Below are 18414 nucleotides of genomic sequence, written 5' to 3'. Positions count from 1 at the left end.
CGTGAAATCAAAACTAATAACTAATGAGAAATCATATTTTAATCAATTATTAACTCAATGTCGACATATTCAGTGTTCATTCTTCATGGCTGTTCAATACTTTAAAGCATTAAGCACAAACATTAAATCAAACCTGTCCACCCTTTTCATTTTCAGTGGGTTTAGTCGTCAACAGTTGAACGTTATGCTTTATCAAGTGAATTTACCAATGAGCATTAATGAACTTTACACACAATATCAACAATTAGGAGAACATGGAAAAATAATAGTTGATTTAAATAAAGGTTCCATTAAATTCGAATAACTTTTTATAATTAATTTTTATTTTTTATTTATAATTAAACATGACAGAAATTGCAAATCTTCTACAGGTTCCATTAAAACAAGGAACAAACAAAAAGGGTGCATATAATAGAACTATGAAAGTTCCAGACGGAATGAAAGAATTAGTCCACATTGTTGCCGGTCTTCAAAAGGATGTTAAACAAATGAGAAACGTTTTAACATTACCAGAAGCTCAAGCATATGCCAAACGTCATGGACCAAATTGGGAAGCACATGAAGCAGACATTACAGGACCAAATGGAAAGCCTGATGGTATAAATGAAGTCTTTGTTACTGATGGTCAAGGAAATATTAAAGTCATAAATGGGTATAAATTAACAATGACGGATTATCCTAAACGTAAAGCATATAATGAACGTTATCCTATGCAATTTGATGAAAATGGAAAAGCTGTTAAACAACATATCGAAGACAGTAAAGATGGACCAATTCTTTCATACCGTCATAATCCATATTCTTATTTCAATGAAGAATTAAATGCTATTGAAGAAGGACCAAACGGATTACCTCAATATGTTAACCAGTTTGATGGTCAATATGCAAATTTGAGACCTGAAATTCCAGCTAAGAAATTCTTTAAAGTTGCTTTATTCGATCCAGTGTTAAATGAACAGAAAGAAGCAATGAAAGCAGAATTTAAACCAATTCAAGTGGCAAGAATTTCTTCATCTTCACTTTCAGAAGCGTTCAAGGAATTGATAAAGAAACCACTTTATTCTCAACAAGGATATAACTTTGATTTAATTAAAGAAAGTGATAGACGTAAATTAGAAAAATCGGATGATTTTAAGAATGCATGTAATGAAAAAAAAAAAAAAAAAAAAAAAGGTAGTGGGGCTTCCAGGCACTTCGTGCCCTCTAGCCCCTAAGAAATTTTGTTACTTTTCGGGTAAAAACATTTTTATTATTATATATAAATGAATTTTACAAAACCACCGTTACCGTTCTTTGGAAATAAGAGTAAATGTAAAGATATTCTATTGAGAGAACTTAAGAAACTACCGAATGGTCTAACATTTGTAGATTTGTTCGGTGGAAGTTTCTATATATCCCATTTGTGCCATACAATATTCCCAGACTCAAAGATTATATGCAATGACTTCGACAACTATATGGACCGTCTCAAACATATTCCAGACACTAACAAAATATTGAAAGAGTTAAAAGAAAAGATATCTATAGGTAAGATGGAACGTATACCATTAGATAACAAAAATATTGTGAGAGAGGTTTTGAAAAAAGCAGAATATATAGACTGGGATAGTATATCTGCTAGACTATTATATAGTGGTTCTATAAGAGTTCATGACATTGAAACACTTATGTCAAACGTTTTATATCTTAACTATACAAATGTTTTCAAAGAGAACATAGAAAAATATATTGAGGGTATAGAGTTTGTGAGATGTCATTGGACAGAGTTGTATGAAAAATATAAAGACAAGGAAAATGTTTTCTTTATAGTGGACCCACCGTTCTATAACACATGGGATTTTCAATACCAAGTAGACTGGACTTTGAGAGACTCTTTAGAAACTTTAGACGTTTTACATAACTGTCCATGCTTTTACTTTACATCCGATAAAAGTGGTTTGGAAACCGTTATGAGATGGTTAGAGGACATACATGACTATGAGTTTAGATATGACAAGATAGAATATGAGAGAGGTCCTATAAACCGGAGAAAGTGTCATAACAAAGAAATTTTACTAGTAAGTAAATGTGGTTTGAAATAGGACTACTTGTTTTAGGTTTTTTCCATTGTGTCATTTACTTATTTGACGTGGCAGAAAGGTACAGAGAATATGAAGATGAACCAATGTCTGCAAATGTTCAGCATATGTACTCGTAAGAGATATTTTTATCTAATATTAAATGGACGCACAGAACTTAGCAAATGCACAGCAACCTGGACAACCAAACCCAGAGAATATTCCAAATGAAGTTAGAATACAAACTGCAATGGCAAACTATGGTCAAGTGCCAACAGATGTACAAATGCAAACTGCCATGTCAAATGACGCTGCGTTAGGTTTGCCACCATGGTATGCAAATATGAGATGGAAAGAGTTTTATACAAACCCTGAAGTGGGATATAAACAACTTTATGCAGATGACGCGAACACAGGAGTTGACCCAGAATATGTTTTCTACCAGAGGAGAAACAGAATGTATGAGCTCCAGTTAAAGAATGCTATGGAACTCAACAGGAAACGTAAGAGACTAGGCGGACATTAGATTTTTACATATAGTAAAATGGGTTTCTTTGGAAGAATAGGAAACTTCTTTCGAAATGTTGGAAGAGGTATATGGAATGGAATAAAATCTGTCGGAAGAGGAATTTGGAACGGAGTCAAAAATATTGGTAAAAGAGTAGGTCAGTTTGTTGGTATTATACCTAAAGACCCTGAACCAGAAGAACAAGCTCCTGTTATACAACAGCCTGAACCTGCACCACAGTCAAGTTGGCAACCAAATCCAACACCTCAACCGTATTAAAAAATTATATTTTTACCGTTCGATAGTAGTTGTATATGAAACTAAGTTCTAAGTAAAACGCATGGTATAATGGAATTATTCTTTTTCTTCCATCTGTAGTAAACCATACTTGAAAGTCTGAAATACTTCCACTTGGTGGTTCGTATAACTTTGTAGGTTTTTCGTAAAAGTCATTTGCCAAGCATAAAAAAGAGTTTTGTGCACCAGAAAATGAAGCATGAACTATAATAGCATCTGAGTCGAAAACATTTCATATGTTCCATTAGGTTTTCGACTTCATAAAAGTCCGGGTGTACTGGATATTCTGCAGGCTGATTTAACATCCTCAAAAATCTATACCATGCCAAGTTGTTATATTTTGTAGAAATATAAACGTTTTCTCCAAGGTCTTCTATTCTATTGATTTTAACAGTTGCATTTTTCCTGTCATATATAATATCGAGATGGTACTCTCCTTCGTCAATGTTATACTGCTTTGCATATTCGAGATAGATATCGTTTATTTTTTCTTGAAAAGCTTGAAGAGTTGTTTCTAAGTTACAAGCAAACTAACTTGTAAAAGTTTTCCCTGTTCAAATTTCTCATACATACGTTTTTCTTTGTTATAGTATCGAATTTCAAAACCGACCGTAAATGGGAAACCATGTATGGCTTCTGAAATGAACTTCATTCTACGAAAGCCAATAGCTTTTGTGACGGATGGGTCTCTTAGCCATCTTAACGGGTAGTCAAAACGATAGCCTTCATGCTTTACGGTCTCTGTCTCAAACTTTTGACCGACATTCGTAAAAAGTTCATCTAATGGTTTAGTTGTAGCAACTCTAGAATTTTCTTTTTCTATTGAAAGCATATTTTATCTAGAATAAAAATGTCGAATGAAACAGCGTCTATGAGAGAAATACAACACAACCGACAACTCATTTTGCAAGCTCTAAATAAGAACACAACAAACTTTTCAAACTATTCTAAGATATCTGAGTCATTGAAAGAAGGAAACTTAAAACTGACATTAAACCCAATGACAGATGAGTTTCTGTTTCAAGACAATAAGAACCATACTGTTTGTATAAATCCAACAAAAGGAACTTTAAACGAGAAACCTATATCTGAACTTCTTTTGAAAGCAGATGTTGACAACAAAGCAGACAAAACATATGTAGACGATGCAATAGCAAAAGAAGAAGAAAGAGCTGACAAAGCTTATGCAACAAAAGAACATACTCATCCTGAACTAGCAGACAAAACATATGTTGACAATAAAATGTCAAGTGAAGTGACAAGAGCTGAAAACGAATATTCTAAAAAGACTCATACACATTCTATATCTGAAATAACAGACTTAAACGTTAGCCTTGAAAAGAAAGCAGATAAGGAATTGGTGGCTAGTGTGTTAGTGAAGAAAGCAGATAAGGAATATGTGGATGAAAAAGATAACGAAATGAAAGAAAGGGTTGACTGGTACCATGAATGGACATCGAAGATTTTAAAAACTAAAGCCGATACAGGATGGGTTTCAGGATGTTTAGACCTTAAAGCAGATAAAACTTATGTTAACGATGAGTTAGAGAAGAAAGCAAATAAGACTCATACACATACAAGTTTTACAACTTTTACAGCAGATGATATAATATTGAACTTTGACCTTGGTTCAAGTGCACCTTTAGAGAATCCAAGTACAAGCGTAAAAGATACACTAAACAATTTAGATAACAGTTGCAGGAACATTGAAAGTCATGCCAGAAACTTTGAAGCATATGAACTACCAGCAATGTTAGACAAGAAAGCAGACAAAACAGAGCTTCAAACATTAAAGACAGAAATACTTCAAACATTATATCCTACAGGCTCTATTTATACGTCAATGAACTCTACCAGACCAGAAGTAGTACTTGGTTTTGGAACTTGGACTCAAATAGTCGACAGGTTTTTGTATTGTGCAAACTCTTCAAAGGAAACAGGTGGAAGTAAAACGATTTCAGGTGCAAACTTACCTGCGCACAGTCACTACGTAAGTTTAACTACATCTCGAGAAGGTGGGCATAGGCATAAATATTGGGATTGGACAGGAATGACAAAAGGTAAAGGATATGATGTTAAAGACAACGTTCAGTTTGCTATAAATTGTTACTTGGATAACACTGAGGTAGGAGGAGACCATACACATTTCGTTTCAGGGTATACGCAAACAACGGGACAAAGTAAAGACTACATGCAACCTTACATGACAGTTTACGCATGGTATAGAAATGCTTAGTCGTCATTTTCAACTTCTTTAGCATATTCGTCTGGAGTTGTCTATATTTGTTAGGAACTGTCTTTGAAAGTATACCACCTTGAACTTTGACAAGTTTGAAACGAGGTCTGACAATAGTCGTTTTATCTTCTGCTTGCAGTGTGTACATTTTGCCATGTTTGCCTAAAACTTCATAATATTCTCTTGTATACTTTCTTCTATTTTTACGAACACGAATGTGAGTACCTGTCGGGTTCCCATTGTTGTCATAGTCAATAGTATTTTCATATGGGTCGCGTTTAGGTATTTCTATTTTTACTTTGTCACCTTTCTGAAGTTTGAAGCCCGGCATTCTTTCTTGTTTGTCTCTTTTGACTAAATTATTAAATATATAGTCTTTCTCTAAGTCAGGGTTGTTTTTCATTTCTTCGGGGGAGTGGTTTCCCAAACCTTTTTGTTTACGGCTATTGTAAATATTTAAAACTTGTCTCATCTTTGCCATGGAGAAGTGTCTATACTTGTCGTCATATGACATTTCATTTGCTTCACCACCTTGTGGTTGGTTTAAGTCTCTTAACATTTTTATACAACCGTCAATGACACCAAGAGCAGAATGGTTTTGGTCGACAATGAAATATTGGTTTACATTTTTTGAACGCAGATAGTTCTTTACATCATCTGATTTGAAAGAACTTTCACAGTCAGATGTCAGTTTTGTTGGATGGTATTTGTCAACGAATATTGTCAAAGCAGTTTTCACATCTAAAATATTTTTGGACCATAATGGTATGGCTTCACAGTATCTTGTGTTTTGACCGACAAATATTAGCCAGTATGGTGGTCCATCTGTTCTAACTCTCGGAATGTTTTCCAAGATATCCATAAACCAAGCATTTGGTGTTGAACTAAAGATTTTTACCATGAGTGCTTTCTTTGTTGCCTTAGAAACATAGGGGTCCTTGTTTGGATTCGTCATTTTTATCCTATAAGAAATGGGTTTATTTGGCGCGTTAGCAGGAGTTGCATCTAGATTTTTACCCGCAGTGGGAACAATAGCCAGAGGTGTATTTGGAGTTGGAAGGAAGATTTTGAGTACATTAGGTATACTTAAAGAGAAAGCACAACCTATTATACAAACTGTACAGAAAGGTTGGGAGGTAGCACGAGATGCAACAAATCTTATTCCAAATCCTGAAACAAGAGGAAAAGTTCAAGGATGGATGGACAATGTAGGAAGACAAGCAGGAAACTATTATAACAAAGCAAATGACTACTATAACCAAGCAGGACACTATATGGACCAAGGTGAAAGATTCTTTAACAGAGGATATAACCATGCACAACAGTGGGTAAACAATAACCAACCTCAACCACCTCAAACGTGGGGAATGTAAAGTTTTTTACTGAGATGAAATGAACAATACAGCATTGAGACAAATGGGTTCAAGATGGATTTGTCGGCTTCCAGCAGTTACACCACGTGTTTGTCAAGTTTTTCCTATACCTCAGGAAGTTTTAGACCGACTTAAAAAACCTCAACAACCAGTTGAAAACAAACCAAACTAAAATTTTTTACTGAGATGAAATGACCGAAGAAGTTGAAACGGTAGATTTGACACCACAAACAAAAAGTTCAGAACCATTGTCAAAACCTGTCAAAGAACTTACAGATGAAGAGAAAAATTCAATAATAGAAAGTGCCAGGTCTGGAAATACAAACTCTAACTATAAAGTCACTTTTCATAGAAATGGAACGGCTAGTATCTCAAAAAAGAAACAGACTCTCACAAATAAAATATTGAAGTCTGAAGGAGCTTTCGAGACAACAGATGGAAAAGTTTACTTCACTGACCAACAGTTCATTATAGAACATCTCATTGACTTAGAGTCGAAATATTCTAAACTTTACAACAAACACAAAAAGTTGAAAGGAAAACAAAAACAAATGGCATATGATATTTATGAAGATGTTGACGACACAACTGTTCCTGCAGGTGAGGTAAAGTCAAAGGAACCGAAAAGTGACGAAAAACCGATAGAAGAAGAAAAACCAAAAACTGAAGATAAACCGATAGAAGAAGAGAAACCAAAGTTTAGTTTCAAAACTAAACCAAGTCAACCTTCATTAGCTGGTATGGGTTGGCGTCAAAGACTTATGGCAGCAGGTGGTTATGTAAAGTAAAGAGAAAAAATATTTTTTTATTTTTATAAAAATGCCCCCATATAGAATGGACAGAAAGTCTGCTAGAATAAAAGCAGAGTTGCAAAGATATGGTTGGAGAGTTTCGAAGAATTTTAAATATAGGAAGGGAAGACCCATAAAAGTCTATGACAAATTGTCTGGTCTTCGCTACGAAATGGATTTGGAAACAGCACGTGCCAATTATCCAAACAGACTAGAGAGGTTAGAAGAAGAACGTCTTATGGACATACCTTTCGATGTTAGTGAACCTCAAGTTGAAGGACACGACGGCTTTGCCAGATTCTACTGGAAACATGACGAACAATTGCATCCTTTGAGAAGGAAAAAAGGAAAAGGTGAAGACGCACATGCTCCCATGGAAAGAACAAGATATGCATATCAAAAGTATCGTGAAGTTAGAAGTAAAATTACATCTGGTCGAACCTTTACAGTAAACTTTGACGAAGGAAAGAACAAAGAAGGCTTCATGGGAGTACTTGCTGCCATACAAGACGGAAATAAGAAAGGACACAATCTCAGATTGACCATAACAGATTTGGATGGTCACATTTACTATGCATATGGCAATGTCACAACAGCCGCACAACTTCTTGACGCTTTCAAGACTACAAAGAGAGAACAAATGGTTGACTCCGACTCAGACATTTTGAATGCAATTGAAGGAATTGCAAGTGTCAAGTTCGAATGGTACCAACCTAACCCTCAAGCAGTCAGACAACATGCTGGATACTTCCCCTTCATAAATAAGTCTGACATTGACTTGACAAGGTATGGAATTTACAATTCAATTGAAACAATTGTCAACGAACCTTGCATTCTTACATGTCTCAGGAACTCTGGTCTTGTTACAGATGAGAAGATGAAGTATCTTGAGTCATGTGTGAAGACAAGGTACATTCTCAGAGGTCAATTGGCAAAAATTGCACCGTTGGCAAATGTCAACATCCGAGTCAACATACCTACAGCTAAAGGTTCTTCACATGACGACTATGTTGTTGACAAAGACTTACCATGGTTGAAGATTGTACTTGTCCACAACCACTTCATGTTGAACGAAAGTCTTACAAACCCATTGTTCGGAAAATGCAAGTGCAACATTGTCAGAGCTGTAAACATTCTTTTCGAGAAAGGTTTGTTGGAACCAATTCCAGATGACAAGCTGACAGAAACCTTTGTACCAAAAGACGAAACAAACTTTTCATTGTTAGCAAGACCAAAAGTTGTTCCAGACAAAGTTCTAGCACAAAAGAAGTACACAATTCCACAAGGAGTTGGATTGTTCGGATACCAACCTGAACCAGAAGAACTTCCAATGAGGTTGCAAGAACTTCAAGATGCTATAAACAAACTTCCATTGAGACATCCAATTGACGTCAAATTGTATTGGAGAGCATCTGAGTTAGGTCAGAAGGTTTTATATGAAACAGGTTGCTTCGACGATGTTTATGAGATAACAGGAGAAGTTTCGCAGAAGATAGAGACCACTTGAATTCCACAAACTGGACCAATTGGTTGCGACAAGTTCGACTCAAACGAAAAGATATACTATGTCGACCTTAACGCTGCGTACATGAGTTTTGTCCAATATATTGCCGACTGGATTCCAAACGAAGATGGTGAGTTCCCGGGAAGGAACTATACAGTTGGAAAAGTCATACAACAACTGTATATGATTTAGGAAAGCTTCAAACCCCAAACTTGCAATGACACTCAAATTGCTTATGAATTCGACATGGGGATATTCCATTAAGAAACCTCAAAAGATGAAGAGTAAACATTATGAGAAGGTCGACAACTTTGTTGAAAGGTTTTCTCCTTTTGTTTTGAAGTACGAGTTCACTCAAGTCAAAGTGGCTTAGTAACCACATTAAAACCTATTGTCGAACATTGGTCTTACCCTCAGTTCGCAAAAGCAGTCCTTGACAACTACAACAAATTCTTCTCCGAAGTCAAATCCAAAGTTGTGGTTTACTATGAGAACATTGACGCACTCATGACGAACGAAGAAGGATACAACAAACTCATTGAAATGGGAATGGTCGGTGAAAAGATGGGCTGTTTTAAGCTAGATAAGGTATTTTCCGAAGTTCATGTAATATCGAAAAGGAAATATTGGGGTATACTTGAAGATGGCACAGAAATAAAACATTGCATGAAATAAAAAATTGCATGAAGTAAAAACGTTTTTTAAACCATATATTTTTACATATATTAAATGCTTCAGGTTGAAAAACAAAGAACAAAAGTAGCAGATACAAAACCGTTAGACTCTATCTTTACAAATGCTGGTAGGACTATTTCAGATGAAGAAATTTCATCCCGAGCATACAGGTTTGACTATCCAGTTCGTTGGCTTCAAAGTCCTTCAGATGCAAAGGCAATAGGATTTAGAAGAGTTTTGTTTTCAAATAGAACTAACGCATTTATGTTCGCAGTATATTTTCATGGGCAGTATAAAGGTTCTGATGGTCTAATAGACAAATTTGATGAAATGAGAATCTTTACAGTTCGTTCAGACGAAAGTCTTGAGAAAACTCTAAATGACTTTCAAACTCAAATGAACAAATATTATTGGGAATTTCAAGAAAAATACGACTCTTTACTAAATGGAACATACTATCTGAAACTAGAATATGACAAGATGAACTCAACCGTTTCATTTCAAAAGATTGAAATTAACCCTCCAAGAGATACAGAGTTTTTATTTTGGGGAGTAGACAAACGTTCTTGGGCACAATTTCTTCGGTTACTAAACCAGAACGAACCATTACCACCAGATGGTCCATTTAAATTTATACTTCCACCAGCAGATTTGAAGGTTTATAGAAACGTGTTTGACCCTCAAAATGTTATGTGCCATGCAAGTTTCAGTTCAAGCAACAATAGTTTTCTATGTATCGGTAAGGACTTTTATGACTTTGCTTCTAAATTCTACGAACCACCTAGTAACAGTTTCTCTGACTTTCAAGTTTGGTTCACAACAAATGGTGTGCAACATATAATACCATTGTACTATGACTTTTATCTCGAATTGTCTTTCATATACAACTACGGAAAAGTGCTGAAAAAGTATTGAAAAATATATTTTAGGGTAGATGGTTTTTAGGTGTCACCAGGTCACCAGGTCACCAGGTCACCAGGTCACCAGGTCATTTTAACTTCTCTGAAAAAGTGTGACAACATGACATTTTGACAACAACACAGGAAATAAACTTCATCGTATATGTTTTGAAGAACTGAAGTGTGCCTATGTGCCCATGTGTGCCTAGGTCATTTTAACTTCTCTGAAAAAGTGTGACAACATGACATTTTGACAACAGTCCAGGAAATAAACTTCTTCTTCGTACATGTTTTGTCATGACTTCATCGTAAATGTTTTGTCAAGACTTCATCGTATATGTTTTGTCAAACATGAACGTACATGTTTTGTCCCCCGTTGAATTTTGTATAAAAAGCAACCGTCGACATTCCGGCGGTTGGTATATTCTTCACAAAATTCTTGTTTTGAGGTCGAGCCACTTTTGGCTCCACCGTATTTTTCAACCAAAACTCATGAATTTACACCAAAAAATATATTTTAGGTGAAGTGGTGAGATCTCACCTGTTTTCTCACCTGTTTTTTCACCCTCTTGAATTTTCATGAATTTCCTTAAGATAAAAAAAGTGAGTTAAAATGAGATGTTTACTGAACTGGTTGGATGTCGCCTTCTGTAGTTATGTAGAACGGCTGACCCGAGAAGTGGAACAATACTTGTTCTGTTTCAGAACTAGTCTTGTACTTTTTCAGAACAATACTTGTTCTGTTTCAGAACTAGTCTTGTACTTTTTCAGAACAATACTTGTACTTTTTCAGAACAATACTTGTACTTTTTCAGAACAAATTTCCCGTAAAAGCTCTCAATTTGTGAGAAAAATTTTCTGTTTCAGAACAATATTTGTACTGTTTCAGAACAATACTTGTACTTTTTCAGAACAATACTTGTACTGTTTCAGAACAATATTTGTACTGTTTCAGAACAATATTTGTACTGTTTCAGAACAAGACTTGCACTGCTTCAGAACAAGACTTGCACTGTTTCAAGACAATGTCCGACGTACCACCAAAAAATATATTTTAGGTGAAGTGGTGAGATCTCACCCGTTTTCTCACCTGTTTTCTCACCCTCTTGAATTTTCATGAATTTCCTTAAGATAGAAAAAATAAAGTTAGTTTTTTTAAAAAAATATTTTTTATTTTTATTGTAAGAACATGTTAGCAACAACAGCAACAAACTCGTTAGTCATGAACCCAACTTCAATGTTAGTAGAGATGAAAAGCTTCATTCCTTCTTCATATACTTTCGAAACAAAAATCCAGAAGATAAAGCAAGAACTTCTCCAAGGAGATTTAGATTGCACTGCGAAAGATGAAACAAATGAACAATATCTTTATGAAATGCAGGACCTGGTGGAACATCTACCTAAACTTCCTGAAATACAACAACAAAAGCTCACTATTCCTGAATTCGATGAAATAGAAGTGAAACCAACTGACTCAGTTGAAACCAAGAAGTTCATACGTAAGGTTAACTATGAGTTTCTTGGATTTCATTGCAACCACAAAGTCATGGACAAAGACTGCGATATGGTATATAAGAACGTTTCTGACATATATAAATCGGAGGAGTTTAAGACCTACGACAACTTTGTTTCGTTAGTTGCTGAATGTGTATGGCAGATAAGAGATGAAGATAGAAGAGGTAAAGTATGGAACGAACAAATAAGACCCGCTATGTTTGAGATGAAGAAAACCATTGACGCCTTAGTTGTTTTAGCAGGTAAGGTTTCAGAATATAACGCAAAAATGAACCCACAATGTTCAAAATGTAAAGCAGCAATGAGGAAATATAACTACTCCGTCAAAGAGATAGAAAGAATGAGAAACGACTATGCTGACTTAAAGAAAGAAGAAGAGAAACCAGCAGAAGATAAAATGGACATGTTAGAATTTCTGAACAAAAACTATCCAACTGCTGACGATTTCCTTCTATCTGACGTCAAGAAGAAGTATAAAGAAACTTTCGGCATTGTTAAAACATTCGATGTACTGACAGAAGAAATAGAAGCTACAAAACTGTTTAGGATTTCAAATATACATCGTACAATTCATGTAAAACGCTTATAAAATAACTGAGGTGAGAAAAGAGGTGAGAAAACAGGTGAGATCTCACCTCTTCACCTAAAATATATTTTTATTGAATTCAGCAACAAATTTCTGAGTAAAATAGCTTGTGTCAAACCGTTGAGTTTTCACAAAATTTAAAAAATAGCGTTTACCATGTAAAACGCTTATGAAATAACTGTATTTTTGACGAAGAGAACTTTGACACTTCGTCAAAAAAATAGCGTTTACCATGTAAAACGCTTATGAAACTTTATGGTAGAAATATATTTTTGTCTGATTTACGCTCATTGACGATGAAATCATGACAAAACATATACGAAGAAGTCTATTTCCTGTGTTGTTGTCAAAATGTCATGTTGTCACTATTTTCAAAAAGATGTTAGTTGACCTGGTGACCTGGTGACCTGGTGACACCTAAAATATATTTTTGCTGAAAAAATGACCAAAAATCATGAATTTCCTCATATGTTTGCGACCCGAGGAAAACCGAGGAACGAGATTCCGTATGAAAATCGTCAAAAAAATGACCAAATTTCATTATATAACTGTTATATTTTGACGAAGAGAACTTTGACACTTCGTCAAAAAAATAGCGTTTACCATGTAAAACGCTTATGAAAATCGTGAAATTTTGACGAAGAGAACTTTGACACTTCGTCAAAAAAATAACGTTTACCATGTAAAACGCATGAAATAAAACGAAGAGAACTTACACTTCGTCAAAAAAATAGCGTGTAAATTATGAAAATCGTGAAATTTTGACGAAGAGAACTTTGACACTTCGTCAAAAAAATCCCTGAAATCATATCTTTTATACAAGATAGAAAAAATAAAGTTAGTTTTTTTAAAAAAATATTTTTTATTTTGTATGTAAGAACAGAAAATGACAAACACTGAGTTTGAAACAGTTAAAAAGATAGACAATAACACCAAAGTGGTTAGAATAGGTGATTTAAACGTAAGATACTCAAAGAAATACAAGAAATATTCTTTGTCAGACATTATATCTCCATCTGGAAAGAAAGCATACGACTGGGTTAGAAATGCTTCAACTCAGAAAATTTTGACAAGAAATCCTGAGCTTATGATATCGGTAAGATTCTATGGAACTACAGCATATCTCATCGACAAAAGTCTTATACCGATAGTTTTGTTATGGTTAGACCCAGTTGTTGGATATAACTTCATAACATATGGTTCATTCGATACGGAACGTTGCAGTGAAGGCTTACTTTATATCGTTCAGAAACCGAAGGACTTCAATACAAAGAGATATAAGATAGGAAGAACATATAATATAACTCAAAGATATGACAGTACAGTCAATAGAGTTAAGGTTGTGTTTGTTAACGATATGAGAGCTGCAGAAACAGAACTACTTGAAAAGTTTGAGAAAATGTATGGTGCTCCCACGAAAAGGTAAAGAAACGTTTGAAGTAGATGAGATAGATAGTGCTATAAAATTATTTGACGAAGTTGCTGAAAAATACATGTAAAGCGTTTATTTTTGGTCTTTTGTGAAAGTCAGAAAATAACGCTAATTTTTTATAAAAATATTTTTTTTATTTTGTATGTAAAGACAGATATGACAACAACCGAGAACACAACAACTGCTATCGTTCATGAAGCCATAAGTGAAGAATACGAGTACATACAATATAACAAACAGTTACGTCTCATTCGTTCGTCAAAGATGACATGTACAAATGCAAAGTATTTTGACAGCATGTTTTGCTCCAGATACTAAGAAACCACAAGACTGGTTTGAATTAAATAGCACTCATGAACTCCTCAGTGAGTTTGAACATGTAGAACTTAAAAAGATGTACCAAGACAGACAAAACTTACCATCACATCTAAAAAGGTATATATGTTCATAAGTTCCTAGTTAGTTCAATAGCAATGTGGGCTTCACCTCGTTATGCAATCTACATACTTATGCTACTTGACGAACTTTGTACAAAGCAGAGAGAAGATATGATGAAAGAAGACAAAAAACATACAGAAAAGAATACCACGTTCGGTACCAAAAGGAAAGGAAAAGAACTATAAGTATATGATTTATACTGAAGAGATGGAAAATGAAGAAGACAGAGATATGGTTATGTTGCATTTAGTCAGAAGAAACAACAAGAGCTTTTACGACCTTGCTAAGATTTACAAATCTGACAGAAATTGGTTCTATCGCGAAAACTTACCGATTTCAATGACCCCAAATGAAGATGTGAAACAAATAGTTCAAGATACGTTACCTCAAACACACTATGATATTAAAGGTTGTACAATACTTACCTTCAAAGAAGACTTACCGCTACTGAAAGAAAAAATAACAGAGTATTTTGACAACTTCAAACAAGTAGAGTAAATGAACTCTTTATTTTTACGCTTGACTTCAAATGGCTCAGGTAGCTCTATAAGGTCAATTGTCTTGTCAAATCCTTCTGGCATTCCGAGTCCTTCCTTCCGACAGGAAAAAAATTTCCTTCCGACAGGAAAAAAATTTCCTTCCGACAGGAAGAACTCTTCCTTCCGACAGGAAAAAATTTTCCTTCCAACAGGAAAAAATTTTCCTTCCAACAGGAAAAAATTTTCCTTCCGACAGGAAAAAATTTTCCTTCCAACAGGAAAAATTTTTCCAGTTGTCCGTCCGTAAACCATTCAAATTTTCGAAAATTGAGAACTTTTTGGTCGAACTTCAGGAAAAGTTTTTCCTTCCGACAGGAAAAAATTTTCCTTCCAACAGGAAAAAATTTTCCTTCCAACAGGAAGAACTCTTCCTTCCAACAGGAAAAAATTTTCCTTCCGACAGGAAGAACTCTTCCTTCCAACAGGAAAATATTTTCCTTCCGACAGGACACAAACGAATGTCCGACGTACCACCAACCGAGTCCATTCCAAAGCCAGAAGAACCGAAAGCTGCAGAACCACAACAGACTAAGACGAAACACTTACATTTTTACGCTTGACTTTTTACAATTTGAACTTTGTTTGCGTAGATATGAATTCTGAAAGAAGTATGAGGGTCTTGTATGACTTTGTACTTCTCCCATAGTTCATGTCTGTCAAACTTACCTGCCATGGACTCTTTCATAAGTTCCATGAAATCGTCTTCGGACAATCCGGGGAAAAGTACAATGTCAGTAAGTATTCTCTTTACATCCTTACTTAAACTCTTTGCTGTCTGTACACAAATGACAACAGAGATGTTAAAGTGTCTGAGCTTCTTAAGAATTCGACACATGTCTTGTTCTCTATTCTTTAACAAAGGATGAGAGGCGAAATCATCTAAGATAAGAAGACATCTATGAGGGTAAGTCTTCCAATCGTAAGATTGCAATTTCTTCGAAATGTATTCTATCTCTTTCTGTTTGTTTCTGAAGTGTTTCTTCTCTAATATTCTCTGCATTTCCTCATTTGGGTCTTTAAACTTAGAATTTATATACTCATTTATAGCATTGTACTTCAAAACTCTTCTTTGGTACTTCTTTATCCAATCTAACAACTCAGAGTCTTTTATACATACTAACTTAGACTTCTTTATAATATCTTTGAACGAATTGACGGTTTGGTCAAATTGACCAGAAGTACTACAAATAACAACTAACTCATAGAATGGGTTCTTCTCATCTAGTTCTTGTTGTTGTGCAGCCATTTTAAGATAAGTGAAAGTCTTACCAGACCCAGGTGGTGCAATTAGACCTGTTATACCATTCTGAGCAAATAAGAACTTGTCATGTATGGGTTTTATCTGAGCATTTTCTAATTTCACCTTGTTCTTATTTAAAACATTCTCAAATTTTTTGTCAATGTCAGCAAACTTTTTTTCTAACATATTTTTAGAAAAATTAAAATTTTTATCTTTTAGAAAATGTCTAGCGATTTCGCTATCTATATTCGAGACAAGCTTTTCGACAGCAAAACATCTGTCGACCATAAAATCTTACATAGTGTAAACAAGAAAGGTGAATTTGTTCTAAAGTTCTGTTTCTGGGAATATGACAAGAACCATAAAACATTAAGCAGAGCAGTCTTAAAATTTGTCAATGACAGACTTGTTGACAGAGATGACGCCTCTTGGAGAGATGAAGTCCAACAAAACTTCTTAGAATGCAAAGAAGACACATGCGCTGTTCTTGAAGATGAAATAGAAAACAGAATAGAAGAGCTATTAAAGGACAAAGAACTTTTACAAAAATATGGTTCTGAGAAGTTTGACATAACTCCACCAGAAAAGAAGAAGAGAGAAAAGAAAGAAAAGAAAGTAGAAGAAGAGAAGAAAGAACCTGAACCAGAGCCAGTTCCAGAGAAAAAGAAATTTGACATGTAAAAATAAAATTTTATTTTTAGAACATTTCTGGGTCAATGTCAATGTTCTCTTCCTCTTTAGGAGCAAACACTGGCTTAGACTCTAAAATCTTTTTACCCAATTTACCTTGAACTTCAACTATCTTAGACTCATAATATTCATAGTCGTCTGCTTTCTTTGGTTCATAAGGTATAACAAGTTTGTATGCTTTGCCTTCTTTAAGGTTTGAGAACCTTCTGTCAAAACTTTCTTTGACTGTTAACAAACCTTCTATGTCTAAGTCTTCAAATTTCGCACCATTTTTAGTCACAATAGCAAACTTAACTGGTTCGATGTTCCAAACTTTGCTGAATGAAGACTTTTCAAAATGGTAGAAGTAAACATTCAAATATGTGAATGGGTCTAGTTCTTCTTTAAGTCCTGACATGTACTTGTTTACTGAGATGAATTTCGTCATCTTTTCTATCGGATAAAAAAATATTTTTTTTTAAAATTTACTCAGAAAAATTTTTCTTTGTATATACACCATTCTGTACGTCTAAAAGACTTTTGACATTTGCCAAGAATGTTCGTTTAGACGCTGTCATATAACCATATTCTTGACAATATTGTTTATACGAATCGTACAATGACCTTTCATCTAAACACTCAAAGTCAGTTTCATCTATGAACAGTTCATATACACTCTTGTTTGCTTCTAACAATGTTTGTCTCTCTTCTGTATGTGGAATTTGTCTTGGATTGAACTTAGAAATATCTAATGTCATGAAATATGAGAACAAGTGGTTGTAAAACTCAGGTGTCAAAGTTTCTGCTAAGTCGTCAAAATATTCTGTATCTTGCATATGAGAATCTGACGTTCTGACAACTACATATCTTCTGTCAGAACTTTCTAACTTCATCGGAACAGCATTGTTTGAAACCATAATGAAATTTGCAACATTTTCACAAACTCTTTGGTCTTTATACTTTCTTTCAACAACTCCAACTTTGTCTGTTATAAGACTCTTCAAAGCATCTGAGTTCAAAATTTTTGTTGTATCTATACTTTGAAGTTCGTTACATACTATAAGTTTCATATTCTCTATTGAAGAGTTAAATTTACCGCAGATGTTTTCTAAGTTTGTCATATTCGGGTTCGAATAACCTTCTAACAGTTTGCACAAAATATCTGTAAAGAAAGTGTTCTTACCTGTTCCTTGTTTTCCAATTATAATGAGAGCAGTTTCATTTTTAGCACTTGGATGTTGTAAGATGTTTGCAAACCAACATAAGATATACTCATAGACTCTTTCGTTTCCATTGCATATAATTTCTTTGACATGGTCTAACCAAGCTTCTATAATATTTTCTTTCCATTCTACTTGTTCGTATTTATATCCAGTGAAGATAGAATAGAAGTTTGGAGAAGGTGTATAAAACTTTATACCACGAACTGAAAAATCTTCAAGTTTTGACAATAAGATATCCCAAGCATCTAACATCTTCATGCCAACTTGTACGACTTTTATTTTCTTAAGTTTCTGTTTACATTCTTGTTCTGAAACTATTGTTGCTCTTGGTTTGTTAAAGACAACATCCCATTCTTTCATAACATAACATTCTGGGGCAGAGTCGACATAAATGACTAAACGTTTCAAATTCTCGACTGCTTTGTTATAGTC

General features: G+C 34.6%; 12 protein-coding genes and 3 pseudogenes across 15 annotated transcripts, besides 3 other annotated features; 11 read left to right on the top strand and 4 right to left on the bottom strand.

The window, feature by feature from the left end:
- Positions 1–247: part of a mobile genetic element that runs on past the window's edge.
- Positions 248–1149: 902 nt separating this feature from the next.
- Positions 1150–1224: a terminal%2Cinverted (terminal inverted repeat of Maverick-3 transposon ID:TVAGG3_0085540).
- Positions 1150–18414: part of a mobile genetic element that runs on past the window's edge.
- Positions 2221–2583, top strand: TVAGG3_0085720 (uncharacterized protein; the record flags this gene model as incomplete). The annotated part of the gene is made up of 1 exon (XM_051222247.1): positions 2221–2583. The coding sequence occupies one exon, from the start codon at positions 2221–2223 to the stop codon at positions 2581–2583; it is 363 nt and encodes a 120-aa protein (XP_051107233.1).
- Positions 2602–2844, top strand: TVAGG3_0085710 (serine threonine-protein phosphatase family; the record flags this gene model as incomplete). The annotated part of the gene is made up of 1 exon (XM_051222246.1): positions 2602–2844. One exon carries the CDS (start codon positions 2602–2604, stop codon positions 2842–2844), a length of 243 nt encoding a protein of 80 aa, XP_051107232.1.
- TVAGG3_0085700 lies at positions 3271–3694 on the bottom strand (annotated as a pseudogene). The gene has a single exon. A coding segment is annotated over exon 1 (424 nt).
- On the top strand, positions 3713–5098 carry TVAGG3_0085690 (phage tail repeat-like family; the record flags this gene model as incomplete). The annotated part of the gene is made up of 1 exon (XM_051222245.1): positions 3713–5098. The coding sequence occupies one exon, from the start codon at positions 3713–3715 to the stop codon at positions 5096–5098; it is 1386 nt and encodes a 461-aa protein (XP_051107231.1).
- Positions 6070–6471, top strand: TVAGG3_0085680 (uncharacterized protein; the record flags this gene model as incomplete). The annotated part of the gene is made up of 1 exon (XM_051222244.1): positions 6070–6471. The coding sequence occupies one exon, from the start codon at positions 6070–6072 to the stop codon at positions 6469–6471; it is 402 nt and encodes a 133-aa protein (XP_051107230.1).
- On the top strand, positions 6491–6643 carry TVAGG3_0085670 (uncharacterized protein; the record flags this gene model as incomplete). Its single annotated transcript, XM_051222243.1, has 1 exon — positions 6491–6643. The coding sequence occupies one exon, from the start codon at positions 6491–6493 to the stop codon at positions 6641–6643; it is 153 nt and encodes a 50-aa protein (XP_051107229.1).
- TVAGG3_0085660 (phage tail repeat-like family) lies at positions 6663–7259 on the top strand (the record flags this gene model as incomplete). The annotated part of the gene is made up of 1 exon (XM_051222242.1): positions 6663–7259. The coding sequence occupies one exon, from the start codon at positions 6663–6665 to the stop codon at positions 7257–7259; it is 597 nt and encodes a 198-aa protein (XP_051107228.1).
- TVAGG3_0085650 (uncharacterized protein) lies at positions 9496–10356 on the top strand (the record flags this gene model as incomplete). The annotated part of the gene is made up of 1 exon (XM_051222241.1): positions 9496–10356. One exon carries the CDS (start codon positions 9496–9498, stop codon positions 10354–10356), a length of 861 nt encoding a protein of 286 aa, XP_051107227.1.
- Positions 11530–12444, top strand: TVAGG3_0085640 (organellar and viral DNA polymerase type B; the record flags this gene model as incomplete). Its single annotated transcript, XM_051222240.1, has 1 exon — positions 11530–12444. The coding sequence occupies one exon, from the start codon at positions 11530–11532 to the stop codon at positions 12442–12444; it is 915 nt and encodes a 304-aa protein (XP_051107226.1).
- TVAGG3_0085630 lies at positions 13328–13873 on the top strand (annotated as a pseudogene). Its single transcript has one exon. A coding segment is annotated over exon 1 (546 nt).
- Positions 14283–14809, top strand: TVAGG3_0085620 (annotated as a pseudogene). Its single transcript has one exon. A coding segment is annotated over exon 1 (527 nt).
- TVAGG3_0085610 (protein of unknown function, DUF4106 family) lies at positions 15401–15850 on the bottom strand (the record flags this gene model as incomplete). Its single annotated transcript, XM_051222239.1, has 1 exon — positions 15401–15850. One exon carries the CDS (start codon positions 15848–15850, stop codon positions 15401–15403), a length of 450 nt encoding a protein of 149 aa, XP_051107225.1.
- Positions 16313–16771, top strand: TVAGG3_0085600 (uncharacterized protein; the record flags this gene model as incomplete). The annotated part of the gene is made up of 1 exon (XM_051222238.1): positions 16313–16771. One exon carries the CDS (start codon positions 16313–16315, stop codon positions 16769–16771), a length of 459 nt encoding a protein of 152 aa, XP_051107224.1.
- On the bottom strand, positions 16795–17207 carry TVAGG3_0085590 (protein of unknown function, DUF4108 family; the record flags this gene model as incomplete). The annotated part of the gene is made up of 1 exon (XM_001323286.2): positions 16795–17207. A coding segment is annotated over one exon (413 nt), but the record flags the coding sequence as incomplete, so codon positions are not given.
- TVAGG3_0085580 (uncharacterized protein) lies at positions 17498–18342 on the bottom strand (the record flags this gene model as incomplete). Its single annotated transcript, XM_051222237.1, has 1 exon — positions 17498–18342. A coding segment is annotated over one exon (845 nt), but the record flags the coding sequence as incomplete, so codon positions are not given.

Source organism: Trichomonas vaginalis, chromosome IV (genome assembly GCF_026262505.1).
Source record: "Trichomonas vaginalis G3 chromosome IV, whole genome shotgun sequence".
Lineage (NCBI taxonomy): Eukaryota > Parabasalia > Trichomonadida > Trichomonadidae > Trichomonas > Trichomonas vaginalis.
This window is presented reverse-complemented; position numbering and strand designations above follow the sequence as displayed.